This window comes from Erythrolamprus reginae, chromosome 1, assembly GCF_031021105.1.
Source record: "Erythrolamprus reginae isolate rEryReg1 chromosome 1, rEryReg1.hap1, whole genome shotgun sequence".
NCBI lineage: Eukaryota > Metazoa > Chordata > Lepidosauria > Squamata > Dipsadidae > Erythrolamprus > Erythrolamprus reginae.
The window spans coordinates 299,109,787-299,128,202 of record NC_091950.1 but is presented as its reverse complement, the minus strand read 5'-3'; the positions used below and the strand labels follow the sequence as shown (position 1 = coordinate 299,128,202).

At 42.2% G+C, this 18,416-nt stretch overlaps 1 protein-coding gene across 3 annotated transcripts in view; it reads left to right on the top strand.

Moving 5' to 3' along the window:
• The window catches only part of WASF1 (WASP family member 1), a 68,042-nt gene extending 52,786 nt beyond the window's left edge, over positions 1–15,256 (top strand). For 2 of the 3 annotated variants that reach the window (XM_070733367.1, XM_070733368.1), the window contains 5 exons: positions 53–170; positions 6,843–7,015; positions 7,622–7,804; positions 9,446–10,041; positions 14,322–15,256. In XM_070733367.1, the coding sequence (XP_070589468.1) occupies positions 53–170; positions 6,843–7,015; positions 7,622–7,804; positions 9,446–10,041; positions 14,322–14,479 (1,228 nt within the window). In that variant the 3' untranslated portion in view covers positions 14,480–15,256. The remainder of the gene's footprint in view (positions 1–52; positions 171–6,842; positions 7,016–7,621; positions 7,805–9,445; positions 10,042–14,321) is intronic. The other variant, XM_070733369.1, reaches the window with a different exon arrangement.
• The last annotated feature ends 3,160 nt before the right edge of the window (positions 15,257–18,416 follow it).

Here is an 18,416-nt window from a genome sequence, read left to right as displayed (position 1 = left end):
TTATCACTCAATCTATATTTAATAACATTTTATGATGTTGCTTTGTCTTTAGAGATGATGGAAAAGAGGGTTTAAAATTTTACACGAATCCTTCATATTTCTTTGATCTATGGAAAGAAAAGATGTTACAAGATACAGAAGATAAAAGAAAGGAAAAGAGAAAACAGAAGGTAAAAGCTTTTGACCAACGACACAATGAAACAAAAGTAGCCCCATTAAGGCAGCCCGTAAAATAATGTAATTTCCTAAACATAATAAAATTTATTTGTATAATAAGTTAATAACTGGCAGAAGTGATAGAAATGCCTTCTGAAAAATAAACGTTTCATATATAAAAAAGGAAAGATATGCACAATAGATTAAAAAAAGAATCTTCATTCCATCAGTTTCGGCCTATAATATATTTTCTTCTCTCTCAACTCTCAGGTAGAAGTTTTGTTTCCTGTATGATAAATTTTATAATGGGAAACAGAATGGATTAAGCTTCTTATGTCCCTGCTGATTTTGGCTTGGATTTTCCCCATTACTTAAAACATATTTTTATAATCATGAGAAAAGTCTTTCTGAAAGGTTTTAAAAATAAATATTGATAGCCTATGTACACTTGTATATAGAAATACTGCTCTTTTTGGAAGAGAATAAATTGTCTTGCTTAGCCTATGATAGCCTATGTACACTTGTATATAGAAATACTGCTCTTTTTGGAAGAGAATAAATTGTCTTGCTTAGCTTTAGGTTATGTCTTCCTATTTACTCTCAAGTGACATATACAAGTCTAGATTGGCTTGTAAAGCAACTTATAATGGAAATAGATGGTAAAAAGCAAAATATATTGTAACACTTGCAACATGTTTTATGCAGTTAGAAATTCATAAACACAAAAGGGTTTTCACTTAAATTCCTATACCTGTCCTTCACCTGGCTGTGCTACAGGGAAAGCATAGGAAGAACTCCTTAATGGCATATTTGTGTCATTGTGATGATGGCCGTCAAAACTACTGAACACATTATCTTCTACTGTAATTATTACAGAGACATTTGTGTACTACATTTATGTACCCATTACTTTTATGACTACCAGCCTGTTCAGATCAATTTTACATCCATTTATTGCTTCCAGAAAACAGCTGTTATTGCTTTCACAGTATAAGCTCTATGTGACAGTGTATAAAATATGGCAGGACCCTTAGCCAGGAGGTGCTAATTGATAAAAGTATTTAATATACGTACAGTGCATTCAGAAAGTATTCAGAACTCCTTCACTTTTGTCAATTTTGTTAAGCTGCAGCCTGAATGTATAGTGATTGAAATTGATTTTTTTTCTCATTTATCTACACTCAGTACCTCATAATGACAAGTAAAAACAGAATTTTAGAAATGACTGTAAATAATTTTTTAAACCCCTAAAATACCACATTGGCACAAATATTAAGACCCTTTACAACAACATTTGAAATTTAGCTCAGGTGCCTCCATGAATGGAACAAAGTACAGGGATATTCTCAATGAAAACCTATTCCACCGTGCTCAGGACCTCAGATTGGGCCAAAGATTCACTTTCCAACATGTCAATGATCCCAAGCACATAGCCAAGACAACACAGGAGTGGCTTAGGGACAATTATTCCTATTACTGAGTCGTAAGACATACTGCTTCCTCAAGCGAAGGTGGCTTCAATTCATTGGGTTGATTGCTGGCCAACATCAGCACCATCTTTACTGGGGGATTGGCCATCGGCTTCTACACCACCAACTCCCCCAAGGCCTGTTACTACGTTGCAGAGAATTGCGTGACCAACATCATTGTGGAGGGGAATGTCAAATAGTTACAGAAAATCTTAAAGGTGGAGAAAACCTTCTCCTCCCGAAAAGACAAACGCGTGCTGGTTTAAGGGGCTAGTACATATGCCTTCCCTGCATTTCCCTGCATTAACTTTCTGCTGTGCTTGATAGTTGTATTTTTTTGTCCTTGGGTGTGTATGCTTGTATGTATGTGTGATGTGAAGGGATTGGATAGAGTAAAGTGGTTGGAGTGACTGAACTGGGGAGGAATGAGATACCCAGGGGCAAGAAATGGAGGCCTCTCTGCTGAGTGTGCAAACAGAAGCATATGGGTGGGAGGTTTTGCCTGCAGGGAAAGGGGGGCGATGGGGTGGGAGAGAGGACCTCTGGGGAGTTGGAGAGCCGGGGTATTGTGGTTATAACTGGGAGAAGAAGATATGGCGGCAGCCATGGGGTAGGCCACTCCCAGGGAACTAGGACTCACTGCTTCAAAGTGATTACTTGTTCCAGTCCCTTTGGTTCTGGTTCACTGGGCTAATCTTGTATACCTGATGACTTGGGATGCCCTGGCCTCAAGCTGCTGCTGTTTAATATCAGGTCTATTGTTAACAAGGCTCCCCTCATTCGAGACTTAATGTTGGAGGAAGGAGCTGACTGGCATGGATAACTGAAACCTGGCTGGGCCAGGAGGGGTGTGTGTCCCTCTCAGAGATGTGCCCAGATGGGTTTCAAGTACTGCATCAGCCATGATCTCAGGGAAGAGATGGAGAAATGGTAATTATTGCCCTCAAGAGTCTTCTTCCTCACAGGATCCCTGCCCCGGAGATTGTTGGGTGTGAATCTCTTCTCTTGAAGTTGGACTCAGGGGTTCCGTTGTGCTTATTGCTGACTTACCTGGCTCCTACTGTGTTACAATGGCTCTGCCTATACTGCTAGGTAGCCAGATTGGCAGTAGAATTCCCCAAGCTTATGGTACTGGGGGCCTTTAACTTGCCATCACTTGGCGAATCCTTGGATGCAACTCAGGAGTTCATAACTTCCATGAGAACCATGGACCTGACCCAAGTAGTTCAGGGTCCGACTCATGGGGGGGGGGGGGGAGAAACACACTTGATCTGGTGTTCCTCTCGGGGCAGTGGAGATACGATCTGGAATGAAGGGGTATAGTTGTTTCTCCCTTGTTGTGGTCAGATCATTCCCTGCTGAGGTTAGACTTTAAGACACCACTCCCCCACTGTAGGGAGGTAGAGCCGATTAAGTGGTTCCACCCCAGATGCCTAATGGACCCTGAAGGATTCCAGAAGGAATTTGGGGAGATACCTGACTCCCTTATCCACAAGCCGGCTGAGTCCCTAGTGGCTGCCTGAAATAGAGTGGCATCTGGGGCACTGGACTGGATTACCCCTTTGCGACTTCTCCATGGTGGTGGATCCAGGAGACCTCCGTGGTTTACCGAGGAGCTCCGGGAAATGAAGCACCAGAAGAGATGTCTAGAGGACCAATAACTCCGAATCTGACTGAACAGTTCTGAGAGTCTTTATTAGGACTCATTTAGTGGTGATACGGATGGCAAAATAAGTACTTGCATTTTCCCACACTTACTGCACATTTATTGCACACTTATTTCAAGTGACCTACGAGACCGTCTCCAGCCTCACGTATCCCAGCGACTGGTCAGAGCCCACAGAGTCAGCCTTCTCCAGCTCTCACCATCTGAGCAATGCCGGCAGGTGGGCCCTAGAGGAAGAGCCTTCACTGTGGCCGCTCCGACTCTCTGGAACCAACTTCCTCTGGAGATTCACACTGTTCTCACTCTTAAGGCCTTCTGAAAGGCCTTAAAAACTCACTTGTGCCAGCAAGCCTGAGGCCATTTAGCTTTACCTTTTGTCCTGGCCATTAATTTAAGTTGATTGGGGTCTGAATGAGTGTGTGAGTGTATGTTTTTAAATGTGTCTTTTAGATTATAAATTACATTTTTAAATTATTTAATATTGGAATTGGAATTTGTTTTTGTATTCTGTACTTTTATATGCTGTAAACCATCCCGAGTCCTCAGAGAGTTGTGGCCAGCAGGAGGGTGTTAGTTAATGTGTCCTTGAGTGAAGGATTCTTTCTGCAACCATTAAAGGAAGCGGTTATGCGACCCCTTCCCAAGAAACCTTCCCTGGACCCAGCTGAATTAAAGAACTTTCATCCAGTCTCCAACCTACCCTTTGTAGGAAAGGTTGTTGAGAAAGTGGTGTCACTCCAGTTCCTATGGTTATTGGATGAAACAGATTATTTGGATCCTTTTCAATCTGGCTTCAGGCCTGGCTACAGCACAGAAACTGCTTTGGCCATGCTGATGGATGATCTCTGGCGAGCCCGAGATGGGAGTCACTCCTCAATCTTGGTGCTACGACCTCTCAGCTGCTTTCTATACCATTGACCACAGTATCCTTCTGGGATGACTAACTGAGTTGGGGCTAGGAGGCACCATATTATGGTAGTTCTCCTATCTCTGGTCGATCTCAGTCACTGTTAGTAGGAAGACAGAGATCGACCTCTAGACCCCTTATCTGTGGGGTACCTCAGGGTTCAGTCCTCTCCCCCTCTTATTCAACATCTACATGAAACCACTGGGTGAGGTCATCTGACGATTTGGCATGAGGTATCAGCAATATGCGGATGATAACCAGTTATATATCTCCACCCCATGTCAGTTCAGTGAAGCAGAATGTTGTGCCGGTGCCTTGAGGCCACCGTTCCCCGTAAGCTGCGTGCGTGAGTACGCGCGCGTGCCCCCAAATACCCCCCCACGCACCCTTTTCCACAGGCGCGCACTCCCCATCCCCCTGCCAGCCCGCAGGGGTGGGCGGGGGTGGGGAGGCACCGGCTGTAGAAGGCGCTGCCCCCTGCCCGCCCGATCCGCCCCCTCTCCTCCTCTTCCTCCGAAAGAAAAGCGCAGAGGCTGCCTGCTTGAGCCTCCCGTTGCTCTACCCCGCTTCGCCCTGCCTGTCATCTTCCGTTGTGTTTTCGGGGGGAGCGGCGGGAAAGCCCTGTGCCGGCCTCCTCCCCCCCCCTGCCCAGGAAAGAGTTGCAGGAAAGCAGCGCATTTGAAAAGCGCGCTGGAAAGCCGGCTTTCCTGGCCGGCACAGGACTTTCCCAGGCAGCTGGCTTGAGCCTTGTGCCAGTCAGCAAAGCCGGCTGCCCACCGGAGATGTGGAGAGAAAGGAGGGAAAGAGAGGGAGGGAAAGAGAAGTGGAGAGGAAAGAAGGAGGGAGGGAAGGAAGGAAGGGAGAGAAAAGTGAACAAGAGGGAGAGAGGAAGGAAGGAAGAGATAAATATAAAGGGAGAGAGGGAGAAAGAGAGGGAGAGGGAGGGGAAGAGGGGAAGGAAGGAAAAGAGAGAGAAAGAAAAAAGTGGAAGGAAGAGAGAAGGAAAGAAAGGGAGAGAGAGAGAAAGAGAAAAAAGTGGAAGGAAGAGAGAAGGAAAGAAAGGAAGGGAGAGAGAGAGAGGAAGAAAGCAAGAGAGAGAGGAGTGGAAGGAAGAGAGAGAGAGAGAAATGATAGAATAAAGGGGAGAAAAAAAGAGAAATGAGAAAATGATTGAGGCAGAGAATGACAGGAAAGAGAGAGAAACAGAGAGAGAAGTGACTCTTGATTTAAAGCATATGGTAAAAGCACTTAAATAATAACAGAGAACCCCCCCCAGCCCTCACCTGTTTTTATTAATAGTTATGTTTTTGGATTTGCTGGTTGTTTTTTGTTTTAATAGTAATAGAGTTTTGTTTTGTTTTATTATTAATTTCTTTTAATAAAAAAGAAGGGATTTATGATATTTGTTTGTTTGTTTGTACTTCTATGCCGCCCAGTCCCAAGGGGACTGCCGCTCAGACACTATACTTTTCCGCCCACCCCGAAAAAAAATTAGAGGGAACATTGCTTGAGGCTGTGAGGATCTGGATGGGAGTCAACAGGCTCAGACTTCCCCAGAACAAGACCGAGTGGCTGTGGATATTGCCTCCTAAAGACTATGTCAACTGTCCATCCTTGGCTCTTGGAGGAGGAAATTGTTCCCCTCAGAACGGGTTCAAAATTTTGGTGTCTTCCTATACAGCTAAAACTAGATGTTGCATATATGGTGCATATGCACCAACTGTGACTCTATCTGGATCGAGAGGCACTCCTTACAATCAATCATGCCCTTGTCACCTCACGATTAGATTATTGCAACACGCTCTACGGGCCATTCCCATTTCATACATGGTTTTTGTCTGGGATGTATGGCTGTTTTTATATTAAGGGTTTTAAATTGCTTTTTAACTATTGGATTTGTACTGTGTTTTTTGTTGTGAGCCGCTCCGAGTCTCCTGAGAGGGGCGGCATAGAAATCTAATAAATAATAATAACAACAACAACAACAACAACAATAATAATATCAGTGTTGGTGAACCTTTTCGGCACCGAGTGCTAAAACAGGAGCGTGCACATGTGCGGAGGGGAGCACCACCACTTCCAGATTGTCCAGCGCACACATGCTAGACTGTCGGAAACTGGAAGACCAGTTCCCAGCGTACATGCATGGGAGCACTAGCAAGCTAAGCTTCCAGTTTCTGGCATGTGTATGTGTGCAGGTCACCTGGTCTTCCAGTTTCTGGTACATATGCGCATGCAAGACCAGCTGGCCAGTGTGCATGTGCCTGGGAGAGCAACAGGTGACGGCTGGCATTCCCAGAGAGATGGCTCTGCGTGCCACTTTCAGCATGCATGCCATAGGTTCACCATCACGGCTATATACGTATAGTCAGTTTAGCCTTATAGGTATTTTACAGTATAATAGATAAGAGAAATGGTCTCTTTGCATTATGTACAATAATTCAGTGATTACTGATTTATATTGTTTATTACTTATATCTTTTACTGCTGAAGGAATGATGAAAATGTGAAGGAATTATCAGTGACGTCTAGTTTAAATGTTATATCCTTGTTGTAATGAAAAGAAAAGGGATGTTTCTGGAGCATTCTGTTATGTGCTGAGCAGAACTCTTTCAGTGTCAGGTTTTCTATCTTTTTTTAATAGCAGAAGAATCTCGATCGTCCTCATGAACCAGAAAAAGTGCCACGGGCTCCTCATGACAGACGCAGAGAATGGCAAAAATTAGCCCAGGGACCAGAACTTGCGGATGATGATGCCAGCCTTTTACATAAGCATATTGAAATTGCTAATGGCCCTGCCTCCCATTTTGAGACCAGGTTCGGGTTTTTTTTAATTTCAGAGTTTGATCCTAGACCATTTATGTTGTTTGTATGAATTTCAAACTAGCTGTCATCTTTACGTTCTATAATTAGGGGTAATTTTCTAGCAGAGTCCATAATTGGACATTACTGTAATAGATCATTGCTGTCTGTCATGTCACCTTACATTCATGATTGGACTTGCAGTTTCCCTTCCCATATTCTCCAGGGAGAGCTTTTGAGTACCTCACCCTCCAAGACAGTCCACCCACCCACCCACATGAGGATGTGTGTATACTAGCAGTGATGATAATGATTTGCTCTTTGCTTTGGAGTTAGAAAAACTGAATTTATAATTTCTGTTCCTGCATTCAGTGCACATCTTCAGTGTTCACAGTTTGTGACAGTTACAAAATAAGGTATTAGGCGTGTATATTTTGTTGTCATGTGTTAAGTTGGCCATCTATCACTAACTGTTTGATGCTGTCTTTCTCCATAAGTATTGAAATAGTGATCTATTTTTCTTTTCGAGAGAAAAGACAAGAAAATATTTCACTGCAATGGCAGTGAAATCAGAGACTAAAATTAACTTAACATATGTGCATGGGATTTATTTCTGTTCAGACCGCAGGCATATGTGGAACATATGGATGGACCCTATTCTCTTTCTGCATTACCATACAGCCAAATGAATGAACTTCTTAATAGGGCAGAAGAACGTGTTTTAGTAAGACCACATGAACCTCCCCCGCCCCCACCAATGCATGGAGGAGGAGGAGATGCGAAACCCATTCCACCCTGCATTAGGTAAGAAGCACTTGAAATGAAAGGTCAGAGAGCCTTGGCAATAGCTATTCTCTATTTAATAAGCCTGAGTACTTTGTTACTCTTTAACACACTTTGTTCTCAAAAGTTTTCCCATGCATTTATTCAATAAATAGATTTATTGCCATTATTTATTAGCCAGTTCAACACCTATAGCCATCAAAATGGAAGTAATACAATAATATAAAGCTCTAGAAAGTTGACATATTCAGCTTAAAACTAAAAAGAGGAGGAAAAATGAAATTCACATGCATGTAATCCTTGTTTAACTACAGGGTACTGCCTCATATAGCAACTGTTAGCAATTAGAGTGGTGATGAAGAAGTAACTTTGCAACCAGTCTTTGCATTTATGCCCTTTGCAGGTCTGTAAGCGAAGGAAAGCTGAATCAAGATTGTAAGCAGTCACAATTTCATTTAGGGACCGCTTCATGTCACAGCCAAGTTGCCAATTCCTATTGTAACTAAACAAAGACTACCTGCAGAGCTTATCCTAGTAATTGGAACAATTTGCTACCATTATGTAAATCTCTTTACCATTACATAAATTCATTGGCTGACTTTAAGTCATCAATATCTTTCAGCTTTTGGGAAAATATAGAAGAAAGGTTATTGTAGGGTTATGTACATTTTTTTCAGTTCCTGGAGGAAAGATGCTATTATATAAAACTAGCAATAAATAAATAAAATTGCTTGATCTCCAGTGATAATGATGTGCCTAGGAATTATTATTATTATTATTATTATTATTATTATTATTATTATTATTATTACATTTATTTATTTGTTTGTTTTTTGATTTAATTTGATTTGATTTGATTTGATTTGAATGCCGCCCCTCTCCACAGACTCGGGGCAGCTCACAGCAATAATAATACTTGAATACTTGAAATCCTGTACAATTCTTAAAAAAAAAAATCAAGAATGAGGGCTGATGTTTTTAGATGCATCTCTGGGAGGAAGCTCTTGAGGCTTGCAAAAATAATGTTGGGTGGCCATTTTTTTACACATTGCTGTAAAATCTCCAGAATTCCACTCCAAATTCTACTTTACTCTGAAGTACAGAGTGTGGTCATAAGGAGTAAGGGGAGTGTTTCACACTCCTTTTGTGGAGTACTCTCAAAAGAAAATTTTGCCTCTCTTGTAGTAATTTATTCTTAATGCTGGGCATTCATCATCCGGGCTCTTAAACATTTTAATACATTTTATCATCATGTTAAACAAAGCACTATCAGTTATTTAATTATTGTAAGAAAATGTTCTATACTTTGACAGATTTGTGTTTTTAGCACTATAGTAGTTATACTGATTGAACTCCACTTTCATTTTCACATTTTTTAAAAATTAGATTTCATACTGCCAATCAAACTATAATTATGTGACAACTCAGGAAAAAATACAAAGAAATTATTGTTTATTTTAAAATTAGCAATATAACTTCATAATACAATTTCAGAAACAATATGTGTTAGATATGAAAACACTGGGGACTATCTCAAATATGACCAGTTCCACATTCAAAATATTTGCATATTCTGAAATAATTATTGATACTTAAAATGTGACTACAACTAATTTCCAATCTTACAGTTGTATTCATTTTCAGTATTTTCTTTTATTCCAGCTCTACTGCAGCTTTGACAGAAAATCGCCCTCAGTCACCTGCTGCTGGCAGAACTCAAGTCTTTGTGAGTCCCACTCCTCCCCCGCCTCCTCCCCCTCTTCCGTCTGCTTTATCTACTTCTTCATTGAGATCTGCAATGACTTCCACACCTCCCCCTCCAGTGCCACCCCCTCCCCCTCCTCCCACCACTGCTTTACAACCTCCAGCTGTCCCTCCACCCCCTGCACCACTACAGATTGCTCCAGGAGTTCTTCATCCAGCTCCGCCCCCCATAGCACCTCCTTTAGCGCAACCCTCTCCTCCCATCACAAGAATTGCCCAAGTCTGCGAACCCGTTCCAGTTCCGCCAAGTGAAATTCAAGGGCTCCCTCCACCTCCTCCACCTCCTCCACTGCCCCCTCCTGGTGTTCGTCCGTCATCACCAGTTTCGACTCTTTCTCACCCGCCCAGCTCTACTGTCCCAGGCCCTCACCTTCCCATAATGCCTCCATCCCCACCATCCCAAGTCACTCCCGTTCCTGAACCCAAACGGCACCCATCAACACTACCCGTCATCAGTGATGCCAGAAGTGTCCTCCTTGAAGCAATACGAAAAGGTACTAGCTATCTGTGGATCCATTCGCATGGCTGCACACTTCATGAAGCAAAATATTCATTTTGCGGATTTTTTTTTAAAGTATGCATACTTAGCATAGAGTAAGCATGTCATCTTAAGCAAATTGCTATATGGATTTTTTTAAAAAAAACCTTTATTTGATGCTAGATAGTCATTTATCCTTGGATGGAGTTTATAACAGCTGTACATAAATGTTAGCTAAAATAGTGTCCACGTAGTACAATGTTTAGCTTAGTTTAGTTTTAATTGGATTTGTATGCCGCCCCTCTCTGAGGATTTGAGAACATAATATGTGAAAGTGTCCCACAAGCGTATTTTATAGTATTTGGTTATAATAACAACAAAAGTTAGTATATAACTGATGCATTTTCTAACATACCAAACAGCTGCTCTCCCATTTTTCTTCCTGTTGTTCACAAGTTTAAAAAAAATTATAATTACTGCTATTTCGTCGAAATTATTAGCACCAGTAACTTAATTTTTATAAACTTAAATAATTGGGAGATGACGAGTGGACAACTAGATAAAATTATATTCTGATTTCTGTTTTAGACTATTTGAAATTCAGGAGCCCTGGTCAGAATTGGTTTATTCTGATAAATATGGTATATTCTTGGTTTTGAAAGAACTAGAAAATTTCTGTTCTAAAGCTATAATTTAGCATTTTTCAGTAAATGTTACAGGAAATGACTATTTATCAAAGAAGCTACTGAAATATATTTTCTTATTAAATGTCTATAAAAATAATCTATATCCATTATCGTACTTTATCTAACCACTTCACTGTAATTTGCTTCCCATGCTACTGTGAATTCACGTTTAATGAATTCACTTTTAAATCAACAGCAGCTAGACCTTGGAACATTTTGTATATCAACAGTTTACATTAATAATCAATTGATGTATTTTTAATTGAATGTATGAATATTCTACTTTAAAGTTTATGAAGAAAGGTTATTACTGAATAATAAGATTATTTGTAATTGCATTTTTATATTCATATTTTTCTGTCCTTAGTTAAAGAATAATTGAAGAATTCCCCTTCTTAATTCCCCCTCCCTTCTTTATTAAATTAGCTTGTATGTCCCAAATAAGATGCCTAATGGTACAAGTTACACAACATAGCGCCTAAGGCTGGTTCCCTCTCCAGCTCGATGCTTTGCTCAGTTGGATCTGATTATTTTTATTCTTTCCATTTAAAATAAATAAATAGGTTTTGGAAGCTAGCATGTTGCAAAACAAAGCACAGCACCAGCCTCGGGCATTTCTGCACTGCGAACAGTACCTCTTTTGCACCTTTGAGGCAGACTCAGAAAATAAAATATTGAGGGGCTGAATCTCAGTACAGTGATCCCCCGCTCTTTGCGAGGGTTCCGTTCCAGGACCCCCCGCAACGAGCGGGTTTTCGCGAAGTAGCGCTGCGGAAGTAAAAACACCCTCTGCGCATGTGCAGAGGGTGTTTTTACTTCCGCAGCGCTAGCGAGGAGCCTAAGATTGGGGGCGGCGCGGGTGTTTTAAAACATCCCCGCCGACATGAGGGGCTCGCTAGCACACCCCCAAACCCGGGTTGGGGGTTCGGGGGTGTGCTAGCGAGCCTCCCATGTCGGCGGGGATGTTTTAAAACACCCGCGCGACTTTCCAATGAGTCCCGAAGACAAACGCGTTGTCTTCGGGACTCATTGGAAAGTCGCGCGGGTGTTTTAAAACATCCCCGCCGACATGGGAGGCTCGCTAGCACACCCCCGAGCCCCCAACCCGGGTTTGGGGGGTGCTAGGAAGCTCCCATTGTTGGCGGAGACCTTTTAAAACACTCGCGCGGCTTCCAAACCGAGTCCTGGAAGCCGCGCGAGTGTTTTAAAAGGTCTCCGCCAACAATGGGAGCTTCCTACCACCCCCCAAACCCGGGTTGGGGGCTCGGGGGGGGTGCTAGGAAGCTCCCATTGTTGGCGGAGACCTTTTAAAACACTCGCGCGGCTTCCAAACCGAGTCCTGGAAGCCGCGCGAGTGTTTTAAAAGGTCTCCGCCAACAATGGGAGCTTCCTACCACCCCCCAAACCCGGGTTGGGGGCTCGGGGGGGGTGCTAGGAAGCTCCCATTGTTGGCGGAGACCTTTTAAAACACTCGCGCGGCTTCCAAACCGAGTCCTGGAAGCCGCGCGAGTGTTTTAAAAGGTCTCCGCCAACAATGGGAGCTTCCTACCACCCCCCAAACCCGGGTTGGGGGCTCGGGGGGGGGTGCTAGGAAGCTCCCATTGTTGGCGGAGACCTTTTAAAACACTCGCGCGGCTTCCAAACCGAGTCCTGGAAGCCGCGCGAGTGTTTTAAAAGGTCTCCGCCAACAATGGGAGCTTCCTACCACCCCCCAAACCCGGGTTGGGGGCTCGGGGGGTGTGCTAGGAAGCTCCCATTGTTGGCGGAGACCTTTTAAAACACTCGCGCGGCTTCCAAACCGAGTCCTGGAAGCCGCGCGAGTGTTTTAAAAGGTCTCCGCCAACAATGGGAGCTTCCTACCACCCCCCAAACCCGGGTTGGGGGCTCGGGGGGGGTGCTAGGAAGCTCCCATTGTTGGCGGAGACCTTTTAAAACACTCGCGCGGCTTCCAAACCGAGTCCTGGAAGCCGCGCGAGTGTTTTAAAAGGTCTCCGCCAACAATGGGAGCTTCCTACCACCCCCCAAACCCGGGTTGGGGGTCCGGGGGGCGCTGTCTCTCGGCGCTTTCGTGCTGAGTCCGGGAGCGAACTCGCTCCCCGACTCAGCTGGAAAGCGCCGAGAGACAGCGTGGACAGGCCCGTTCCTTGGCGCTGTCTCTCGGGGCTTTCCAGCTGAGTCGGGGAGCGAGTTCGCTCCCGGACTCAGCACGAAAGCCCCGAGTGACAGCGCCAAGGAACGGGCCTGTCCACGCTGTCTCTCGGGGCTTTCGTGCTGAGTCGGGGAGCGAGTTCGCTCCCGGACTCAGCACAAAAGCCCCGAGAGACAGCGCCAAGGAACGGGCCTGTCCACGCTGTCTCTCGGGGCTTTCGTGCTGAGTCGGGGAGCGAGTTCGCTCCCGGACTCAGCACGAAAGCCCCGAGAGACAGCGCCAAGGAACGGGCCTGTCCACGCTGTCTCTCGGGGCTTTCGTGCTGAGTCGGGGAGCGAGTTCGCTCCCGGACTCAGCACGAAAGCCCCGAGTGACAGCGCCAAGGAACGGGCCTGTCCACGCTGTCTCTCGGCGCTTTCCAGCTGAGTCGGGGAGCGAGTTCGCTCCCGGACTCAGCTGGAAAGCGCCGAGAGACAGCGTGGACAGGCCCGTGCGGCGAGAATGAACGGCGTGGGCGGGCGAAGGGCGGGCGGCAGCGAGGAGTTTGCGTGGGCGGTGGGGAAACTCCTCGCTGACGCCAGCAAGAGGGGGAAGACCCAGGGAAGCCGCTGCCATCTACGCATGCGTGCCCGGCACACATGCGTAGATGGTATTTTTGACTTCCGGGTTGAAAAATAGCGAAGTACCCTATTCGCAATGGTTGGGGACGCAATAAACGGGGGATCACTGTATATTCTTTGGGAGTGTGCCCAGAAACTCAGAAAAACAGGAATAGTTGGAGTGTTTAGAGAACATCCTCAGAAGCTAAAAGGATAATAAAGAGCAATCGTACCCAATTTTCTTGTAGCAAATGCTTTGTGATCATTCATACCAATCCAGACAGGTTTTTTAGAGGACTTACAATATGATGTCAAAATTACACATAAGCCTGCTGACACAGTCTGAAAAATTGGAGACCCCTTAGATAACAGATGGCTTTGGTCACCCTCGAGAGACTGGATAATATGTAAAATTATTTGACAGCCTAAAGAAAATACCTATTTCCAAAAATGCTTTTGAGGACTGTAATGTCCAGAGGTATTTGTTGAAAATGACTGTAATGAATGGCTCAATTGTTTGGAAGCTGCCATCTTTGTCCTTTTTTGTTGTTGTTAAGGAAAAAGAGAAAGGTAAGGTGAAGTAATAGAGTTTTTAAAAGTTTGTCTTCTAGTAAACATGTGTTTTGTGACTGAGATTTTCTCATAAGTAGACATTTGTTGAAAGTGCCTATGATGTATTCTCAGACTTCTGAGTTTTACTACCTAAACTGTAAAAATTAGATACTCCTAATTAAGCAATAAACGTGCATGCTGTTAATTAAAGATTCTTATGGAAAAGAAATTAGTCCATATTGCTACGCCTAATATAGATGGTTTGAAAAATTACATGTTAGTTATTTATAATTTTTTGGTGATATTTTAGGTATTCAGTTGCGTAAAGTTGAAGAACAACGTGAACAGGAAGCTAAACATGAGCGTGTTGAAAATGACGTTGCCACCATTTTGTCTCGCCGCATTGCTGTGGAATACAGTGATTCAGAAGATGATTCAGAATTTGATGAAGTTGACTGGCTGGAGTAAAATGATTATATGCTACAAAACTGAATGCTAGTGTCCATTGTGGTGCTTGTTCTTTGAAAATGTTTGGTCATTTCTAGTGTTTTTGTATTTTCTTTATATAATCTCTGTTTTTCTACTTTTTATTTCAAAAAATGTTGGCACATCTTTGGAACTAAATGTTTTACAGTGAGACAGTTCTTTTCTTTAAAAAGAGCATCATTTTGCTCTAGTAGACCATTAAGTATTAAGCATGGGCAGCTGTTGATAGAATAGCAGACTACATTTTCCGGCATTTAACTGTGCACTTTGTGAATGTTAAGTTATGAAGGCAATTAAGTCTGAAGTTTCAAGGGCAACTGCATGTACTAATAAGCTTTATTATATTACATTGCTAATGCTGAAAAACTTGGAAAAAAAGGGTGTTCATCCATCCGGCACTGCAATCCCAACATTTCAATGGACTTGGAATATGAGATAAACTTGAAGGATTTACACCCTTGTAACCACTGCCTTGATTACATCTGTACAGGACTTGTAGTTTTAGCAGCACTGGAATTCTGAAAGAAAAGGGAATATGGATCTTGGGGGAATTTTATTTTTATTTTTTAATTAAAGAATTATGGCCTTATTTGAATGCTTTGGCAATTTTCTTTCTTTTTACCTGTTGTGATATTTTCCCGGCTTAAAGTTTTGATTTTTCTCCCCTTGTGAAACCATCGGACTTAGTCATTCTGTGTAATTTATGTAACTGTTAAAAATAACCGTTCAGTTTAAAATAAATGGTTTGTTTTAAATGTTCCTGATTGTTGCTTTTTGGCACAGAATAATTCAGAACATTCAAGACTTTATTGAATATTAAATAATAATGTCTAACCTTTATCGTGATTTTATAGGTGTAGAAAGCATTTTAACTCTTTGAAGAATTTTAACAAATCACATATTTTGGGGGGCCATCTACGATACATCAGAGCAGGAACATTTTTGGCCTTAAAATACACATGCCGTTGGTGATGGTTGGGGATCACATATGCAGGTACTGGGCCTCTTCTGCATAGAGTTCACCGGAGAAGCAAAATTAAAATGGCTTCTTCTGTTCTATAGGTAGCTGAACCTGATTTTTTTTGGTATTACTATTTTCATAGTCAGAGCGCCAATTTGGTCTAATAGTCAATGTAACAGGCTAGAAACAGGGAGTCATGTGTTCTGGTCTTGCCTTAGACGTAAAGCCCATTGAATAACTTTGGCAAGTCATTCTCTTTCCATCCTCAGTAGCAAACAAAAGCAACCCACTTCTGAAAAATCATTCCAAGAAACCACAGGAACTTGTTCAGGAGTTTCTGCTGACACAAAGGGACAAAGGGGGGGGGGGGCTATATATAGGGAGGAGACAAGTGGAAAAAATGTAATTATTTTCAAAGCTGATATATCTGATGTCGCAAACAACACCCAGATTCAAATACAAGTGCAAAGACCAGTTTTTATGTTACACTATCGCAGGGGTAGGCAAAATTGGTTCTTCTATGTGGACTTCAGCTCCCAGAATTCCTGATCCACTTATGCTAGCTCAGGATTTCTGGGAGTTGAAGTCCACATGTAATAGAAGAGCCAACTTTGCCTACCCCTGCACTATCACAATGTATAGTCAGTAATTCTTTGTCATCATGGTTTATAACAGACATCTAGGAAATGATCAAAATTATTAAGGAAAAGAATTTCTTACTGCATTTCATTCTCCCCACCATCAACATTGATAAAAAAAATATTTTGAGATGACTTTACTTGCGTTCCATCTTCAACACAATTGAATTCTTGACAGCCCACCAAATAGCTGCTTGCTGGACCATGAAGAGCCTGATTAAAGTGTGGTGAAGGTCTCTTTGCACAGCCTACTCCCCAGCATAATTAAGGCAGTGACCATTAAAGGGACATGTTCAAAGCATCAGAGAAGTCCTTCAGAGTCTCACGCAATCCACAAAACACAGGTTTTTTATACATCGGTGATTCTCAACCTGAGCAGCAATATGTATGGACTTCCAACTCCCAGAATTCCCCATGCTGACCATAGAGGGGTAGGAAATCTGTGACCTTATATCTGATGTTGGACTCCAAATTCTGCTTACCATTTGTCCCAAGCATCACAAACAATGAAAAGCTACAGTATATCAACCTTAGGATATGCAATATATCAGTTACCTCTGTAGAAGCCTACACTCTGCTTGTAGCAAATAATAAGTGTTACTCTCTTCTTTAAGATTCCAGACATTTCATACTGAAAAAGTTTTAGTTCATGTTTTAAATGCATATGTGTGTGTATGTTTATGTATGTATGTATGTATTTATTTATTATTTATTAATTGGAGTTGTATGCCGCCCCTCTCCGTGGACTCGGGGCTGCTCACAACATATAGCGAAACACAACAGTACAGTTATCCAATTAATATACTAAAAAGTTCTTAAAATTCTAACTTTAAAAACATACATGTATGTGAACATGTATGTGTACATGTTCAGTTTAGTTTTAGTGTATATATAAATAATGCTTCTGAAAAGCCTACATGTATCTGCCTTTACTGTTATTTTTGCTTGCAGTGGAGCTGTAGTAGCTTTGAATATAGTAAAATAATGCTAGTAAGTTTAAAAATATGTATTAAATAACTAAATATTTCTGTTACTGAAAATTGCTTTTTAATTGCTTTTGCTCTCAAGCAATTGACTGGTTTTAGATAGTTTCTTGATCCCTTGATATTTACACATCATGATATCAAAGGACTGTCTCAATTTTAATCAAGCATAGGAAACTTGCATTCCTAAATCCAGAATGTGATTGTCAGGCTAATTTCAAACTTCCTTTTCAAGAGATCCTTTTGATTCATTGTAAGAACTATCTGACCCTTCCCTGCAGTCTGCAAGGGTTATTGGAAATCAATAAAAGATTGTTTCTTTAGAGGGAAAATTGATGTTTTCACCGACCTTATGTTCTACTTCTCTAGCCACTGAATAACACAACAACACAAGTGCACACAACAGATACAAGGTTAATACTAACCGCTCCAAATTGGACTGTAAAAAATATGACTTTAGTAATCGAGTTGTTGAAGCGTGGAACTCATATTCTATATATATTCTATTCTTCTTATACTACTCTCATAATATCCTATTCTCTATACATTCTATTCCTAAATTTTCATTTCTATTCTTTCTCTAATATATTTTACTCGAGTATAACCTCTATAACCTTCATCGTGTATTATTGCGCATTGGACAAAATAAATAAATAAATAAATAAAAAATTTACCCTGCTTGTTGGAAAGAGAAGGGAAATCAATACATCCAGATAATCTCAACTCACATGGCACATCTTATAGACCCATGTGCCATTCCTTATCACACCCACCCATATTTCCTCTCCTATCCAGCACTGGGCTTGAACTTGTTACTTCCTGCTGCAACTTCCCCATTGACGGGAGGGAGGGTTTCTGATGCTCTCTGCCAGCTTCCCATAAAGAAGGCTGTTCCTGTTCCCACTGCTTTTTTGCCATGATCATTCTGTTTCTCTGTTTAGGTAAGGAAATATATCTGAACCAATGATCCATTGGGAAATGAATTGTATGGGGAATGGGTTGTCTGGTACCTGTACATATTCATTCTCCCATGCCTCCTGGAAGGAGAGTCCAGCATGGGTTTAGCTCAAGTCTTATTGGTAGGACTGAGTTTTAAATTAACATAAATACATAATAATTAGGTACCGCCCCCTTGCTGCCCCAAGTATCCAGTTTTAAAAAACTCAGTCGAGGTTAAGGACATGAGTTTTTTCTCTCCCTTTAGGTTGAGTATGTAATGTAATTTAATGTTAATAAATGTATGTGAACCTTGTAATTTTTTTCCCTTTTTCTCATTTAATAGGTTCCTGTTTCTGATGGGGTCTCTGCCCTCCGCGGGAACCACCCCCACCTTTCTC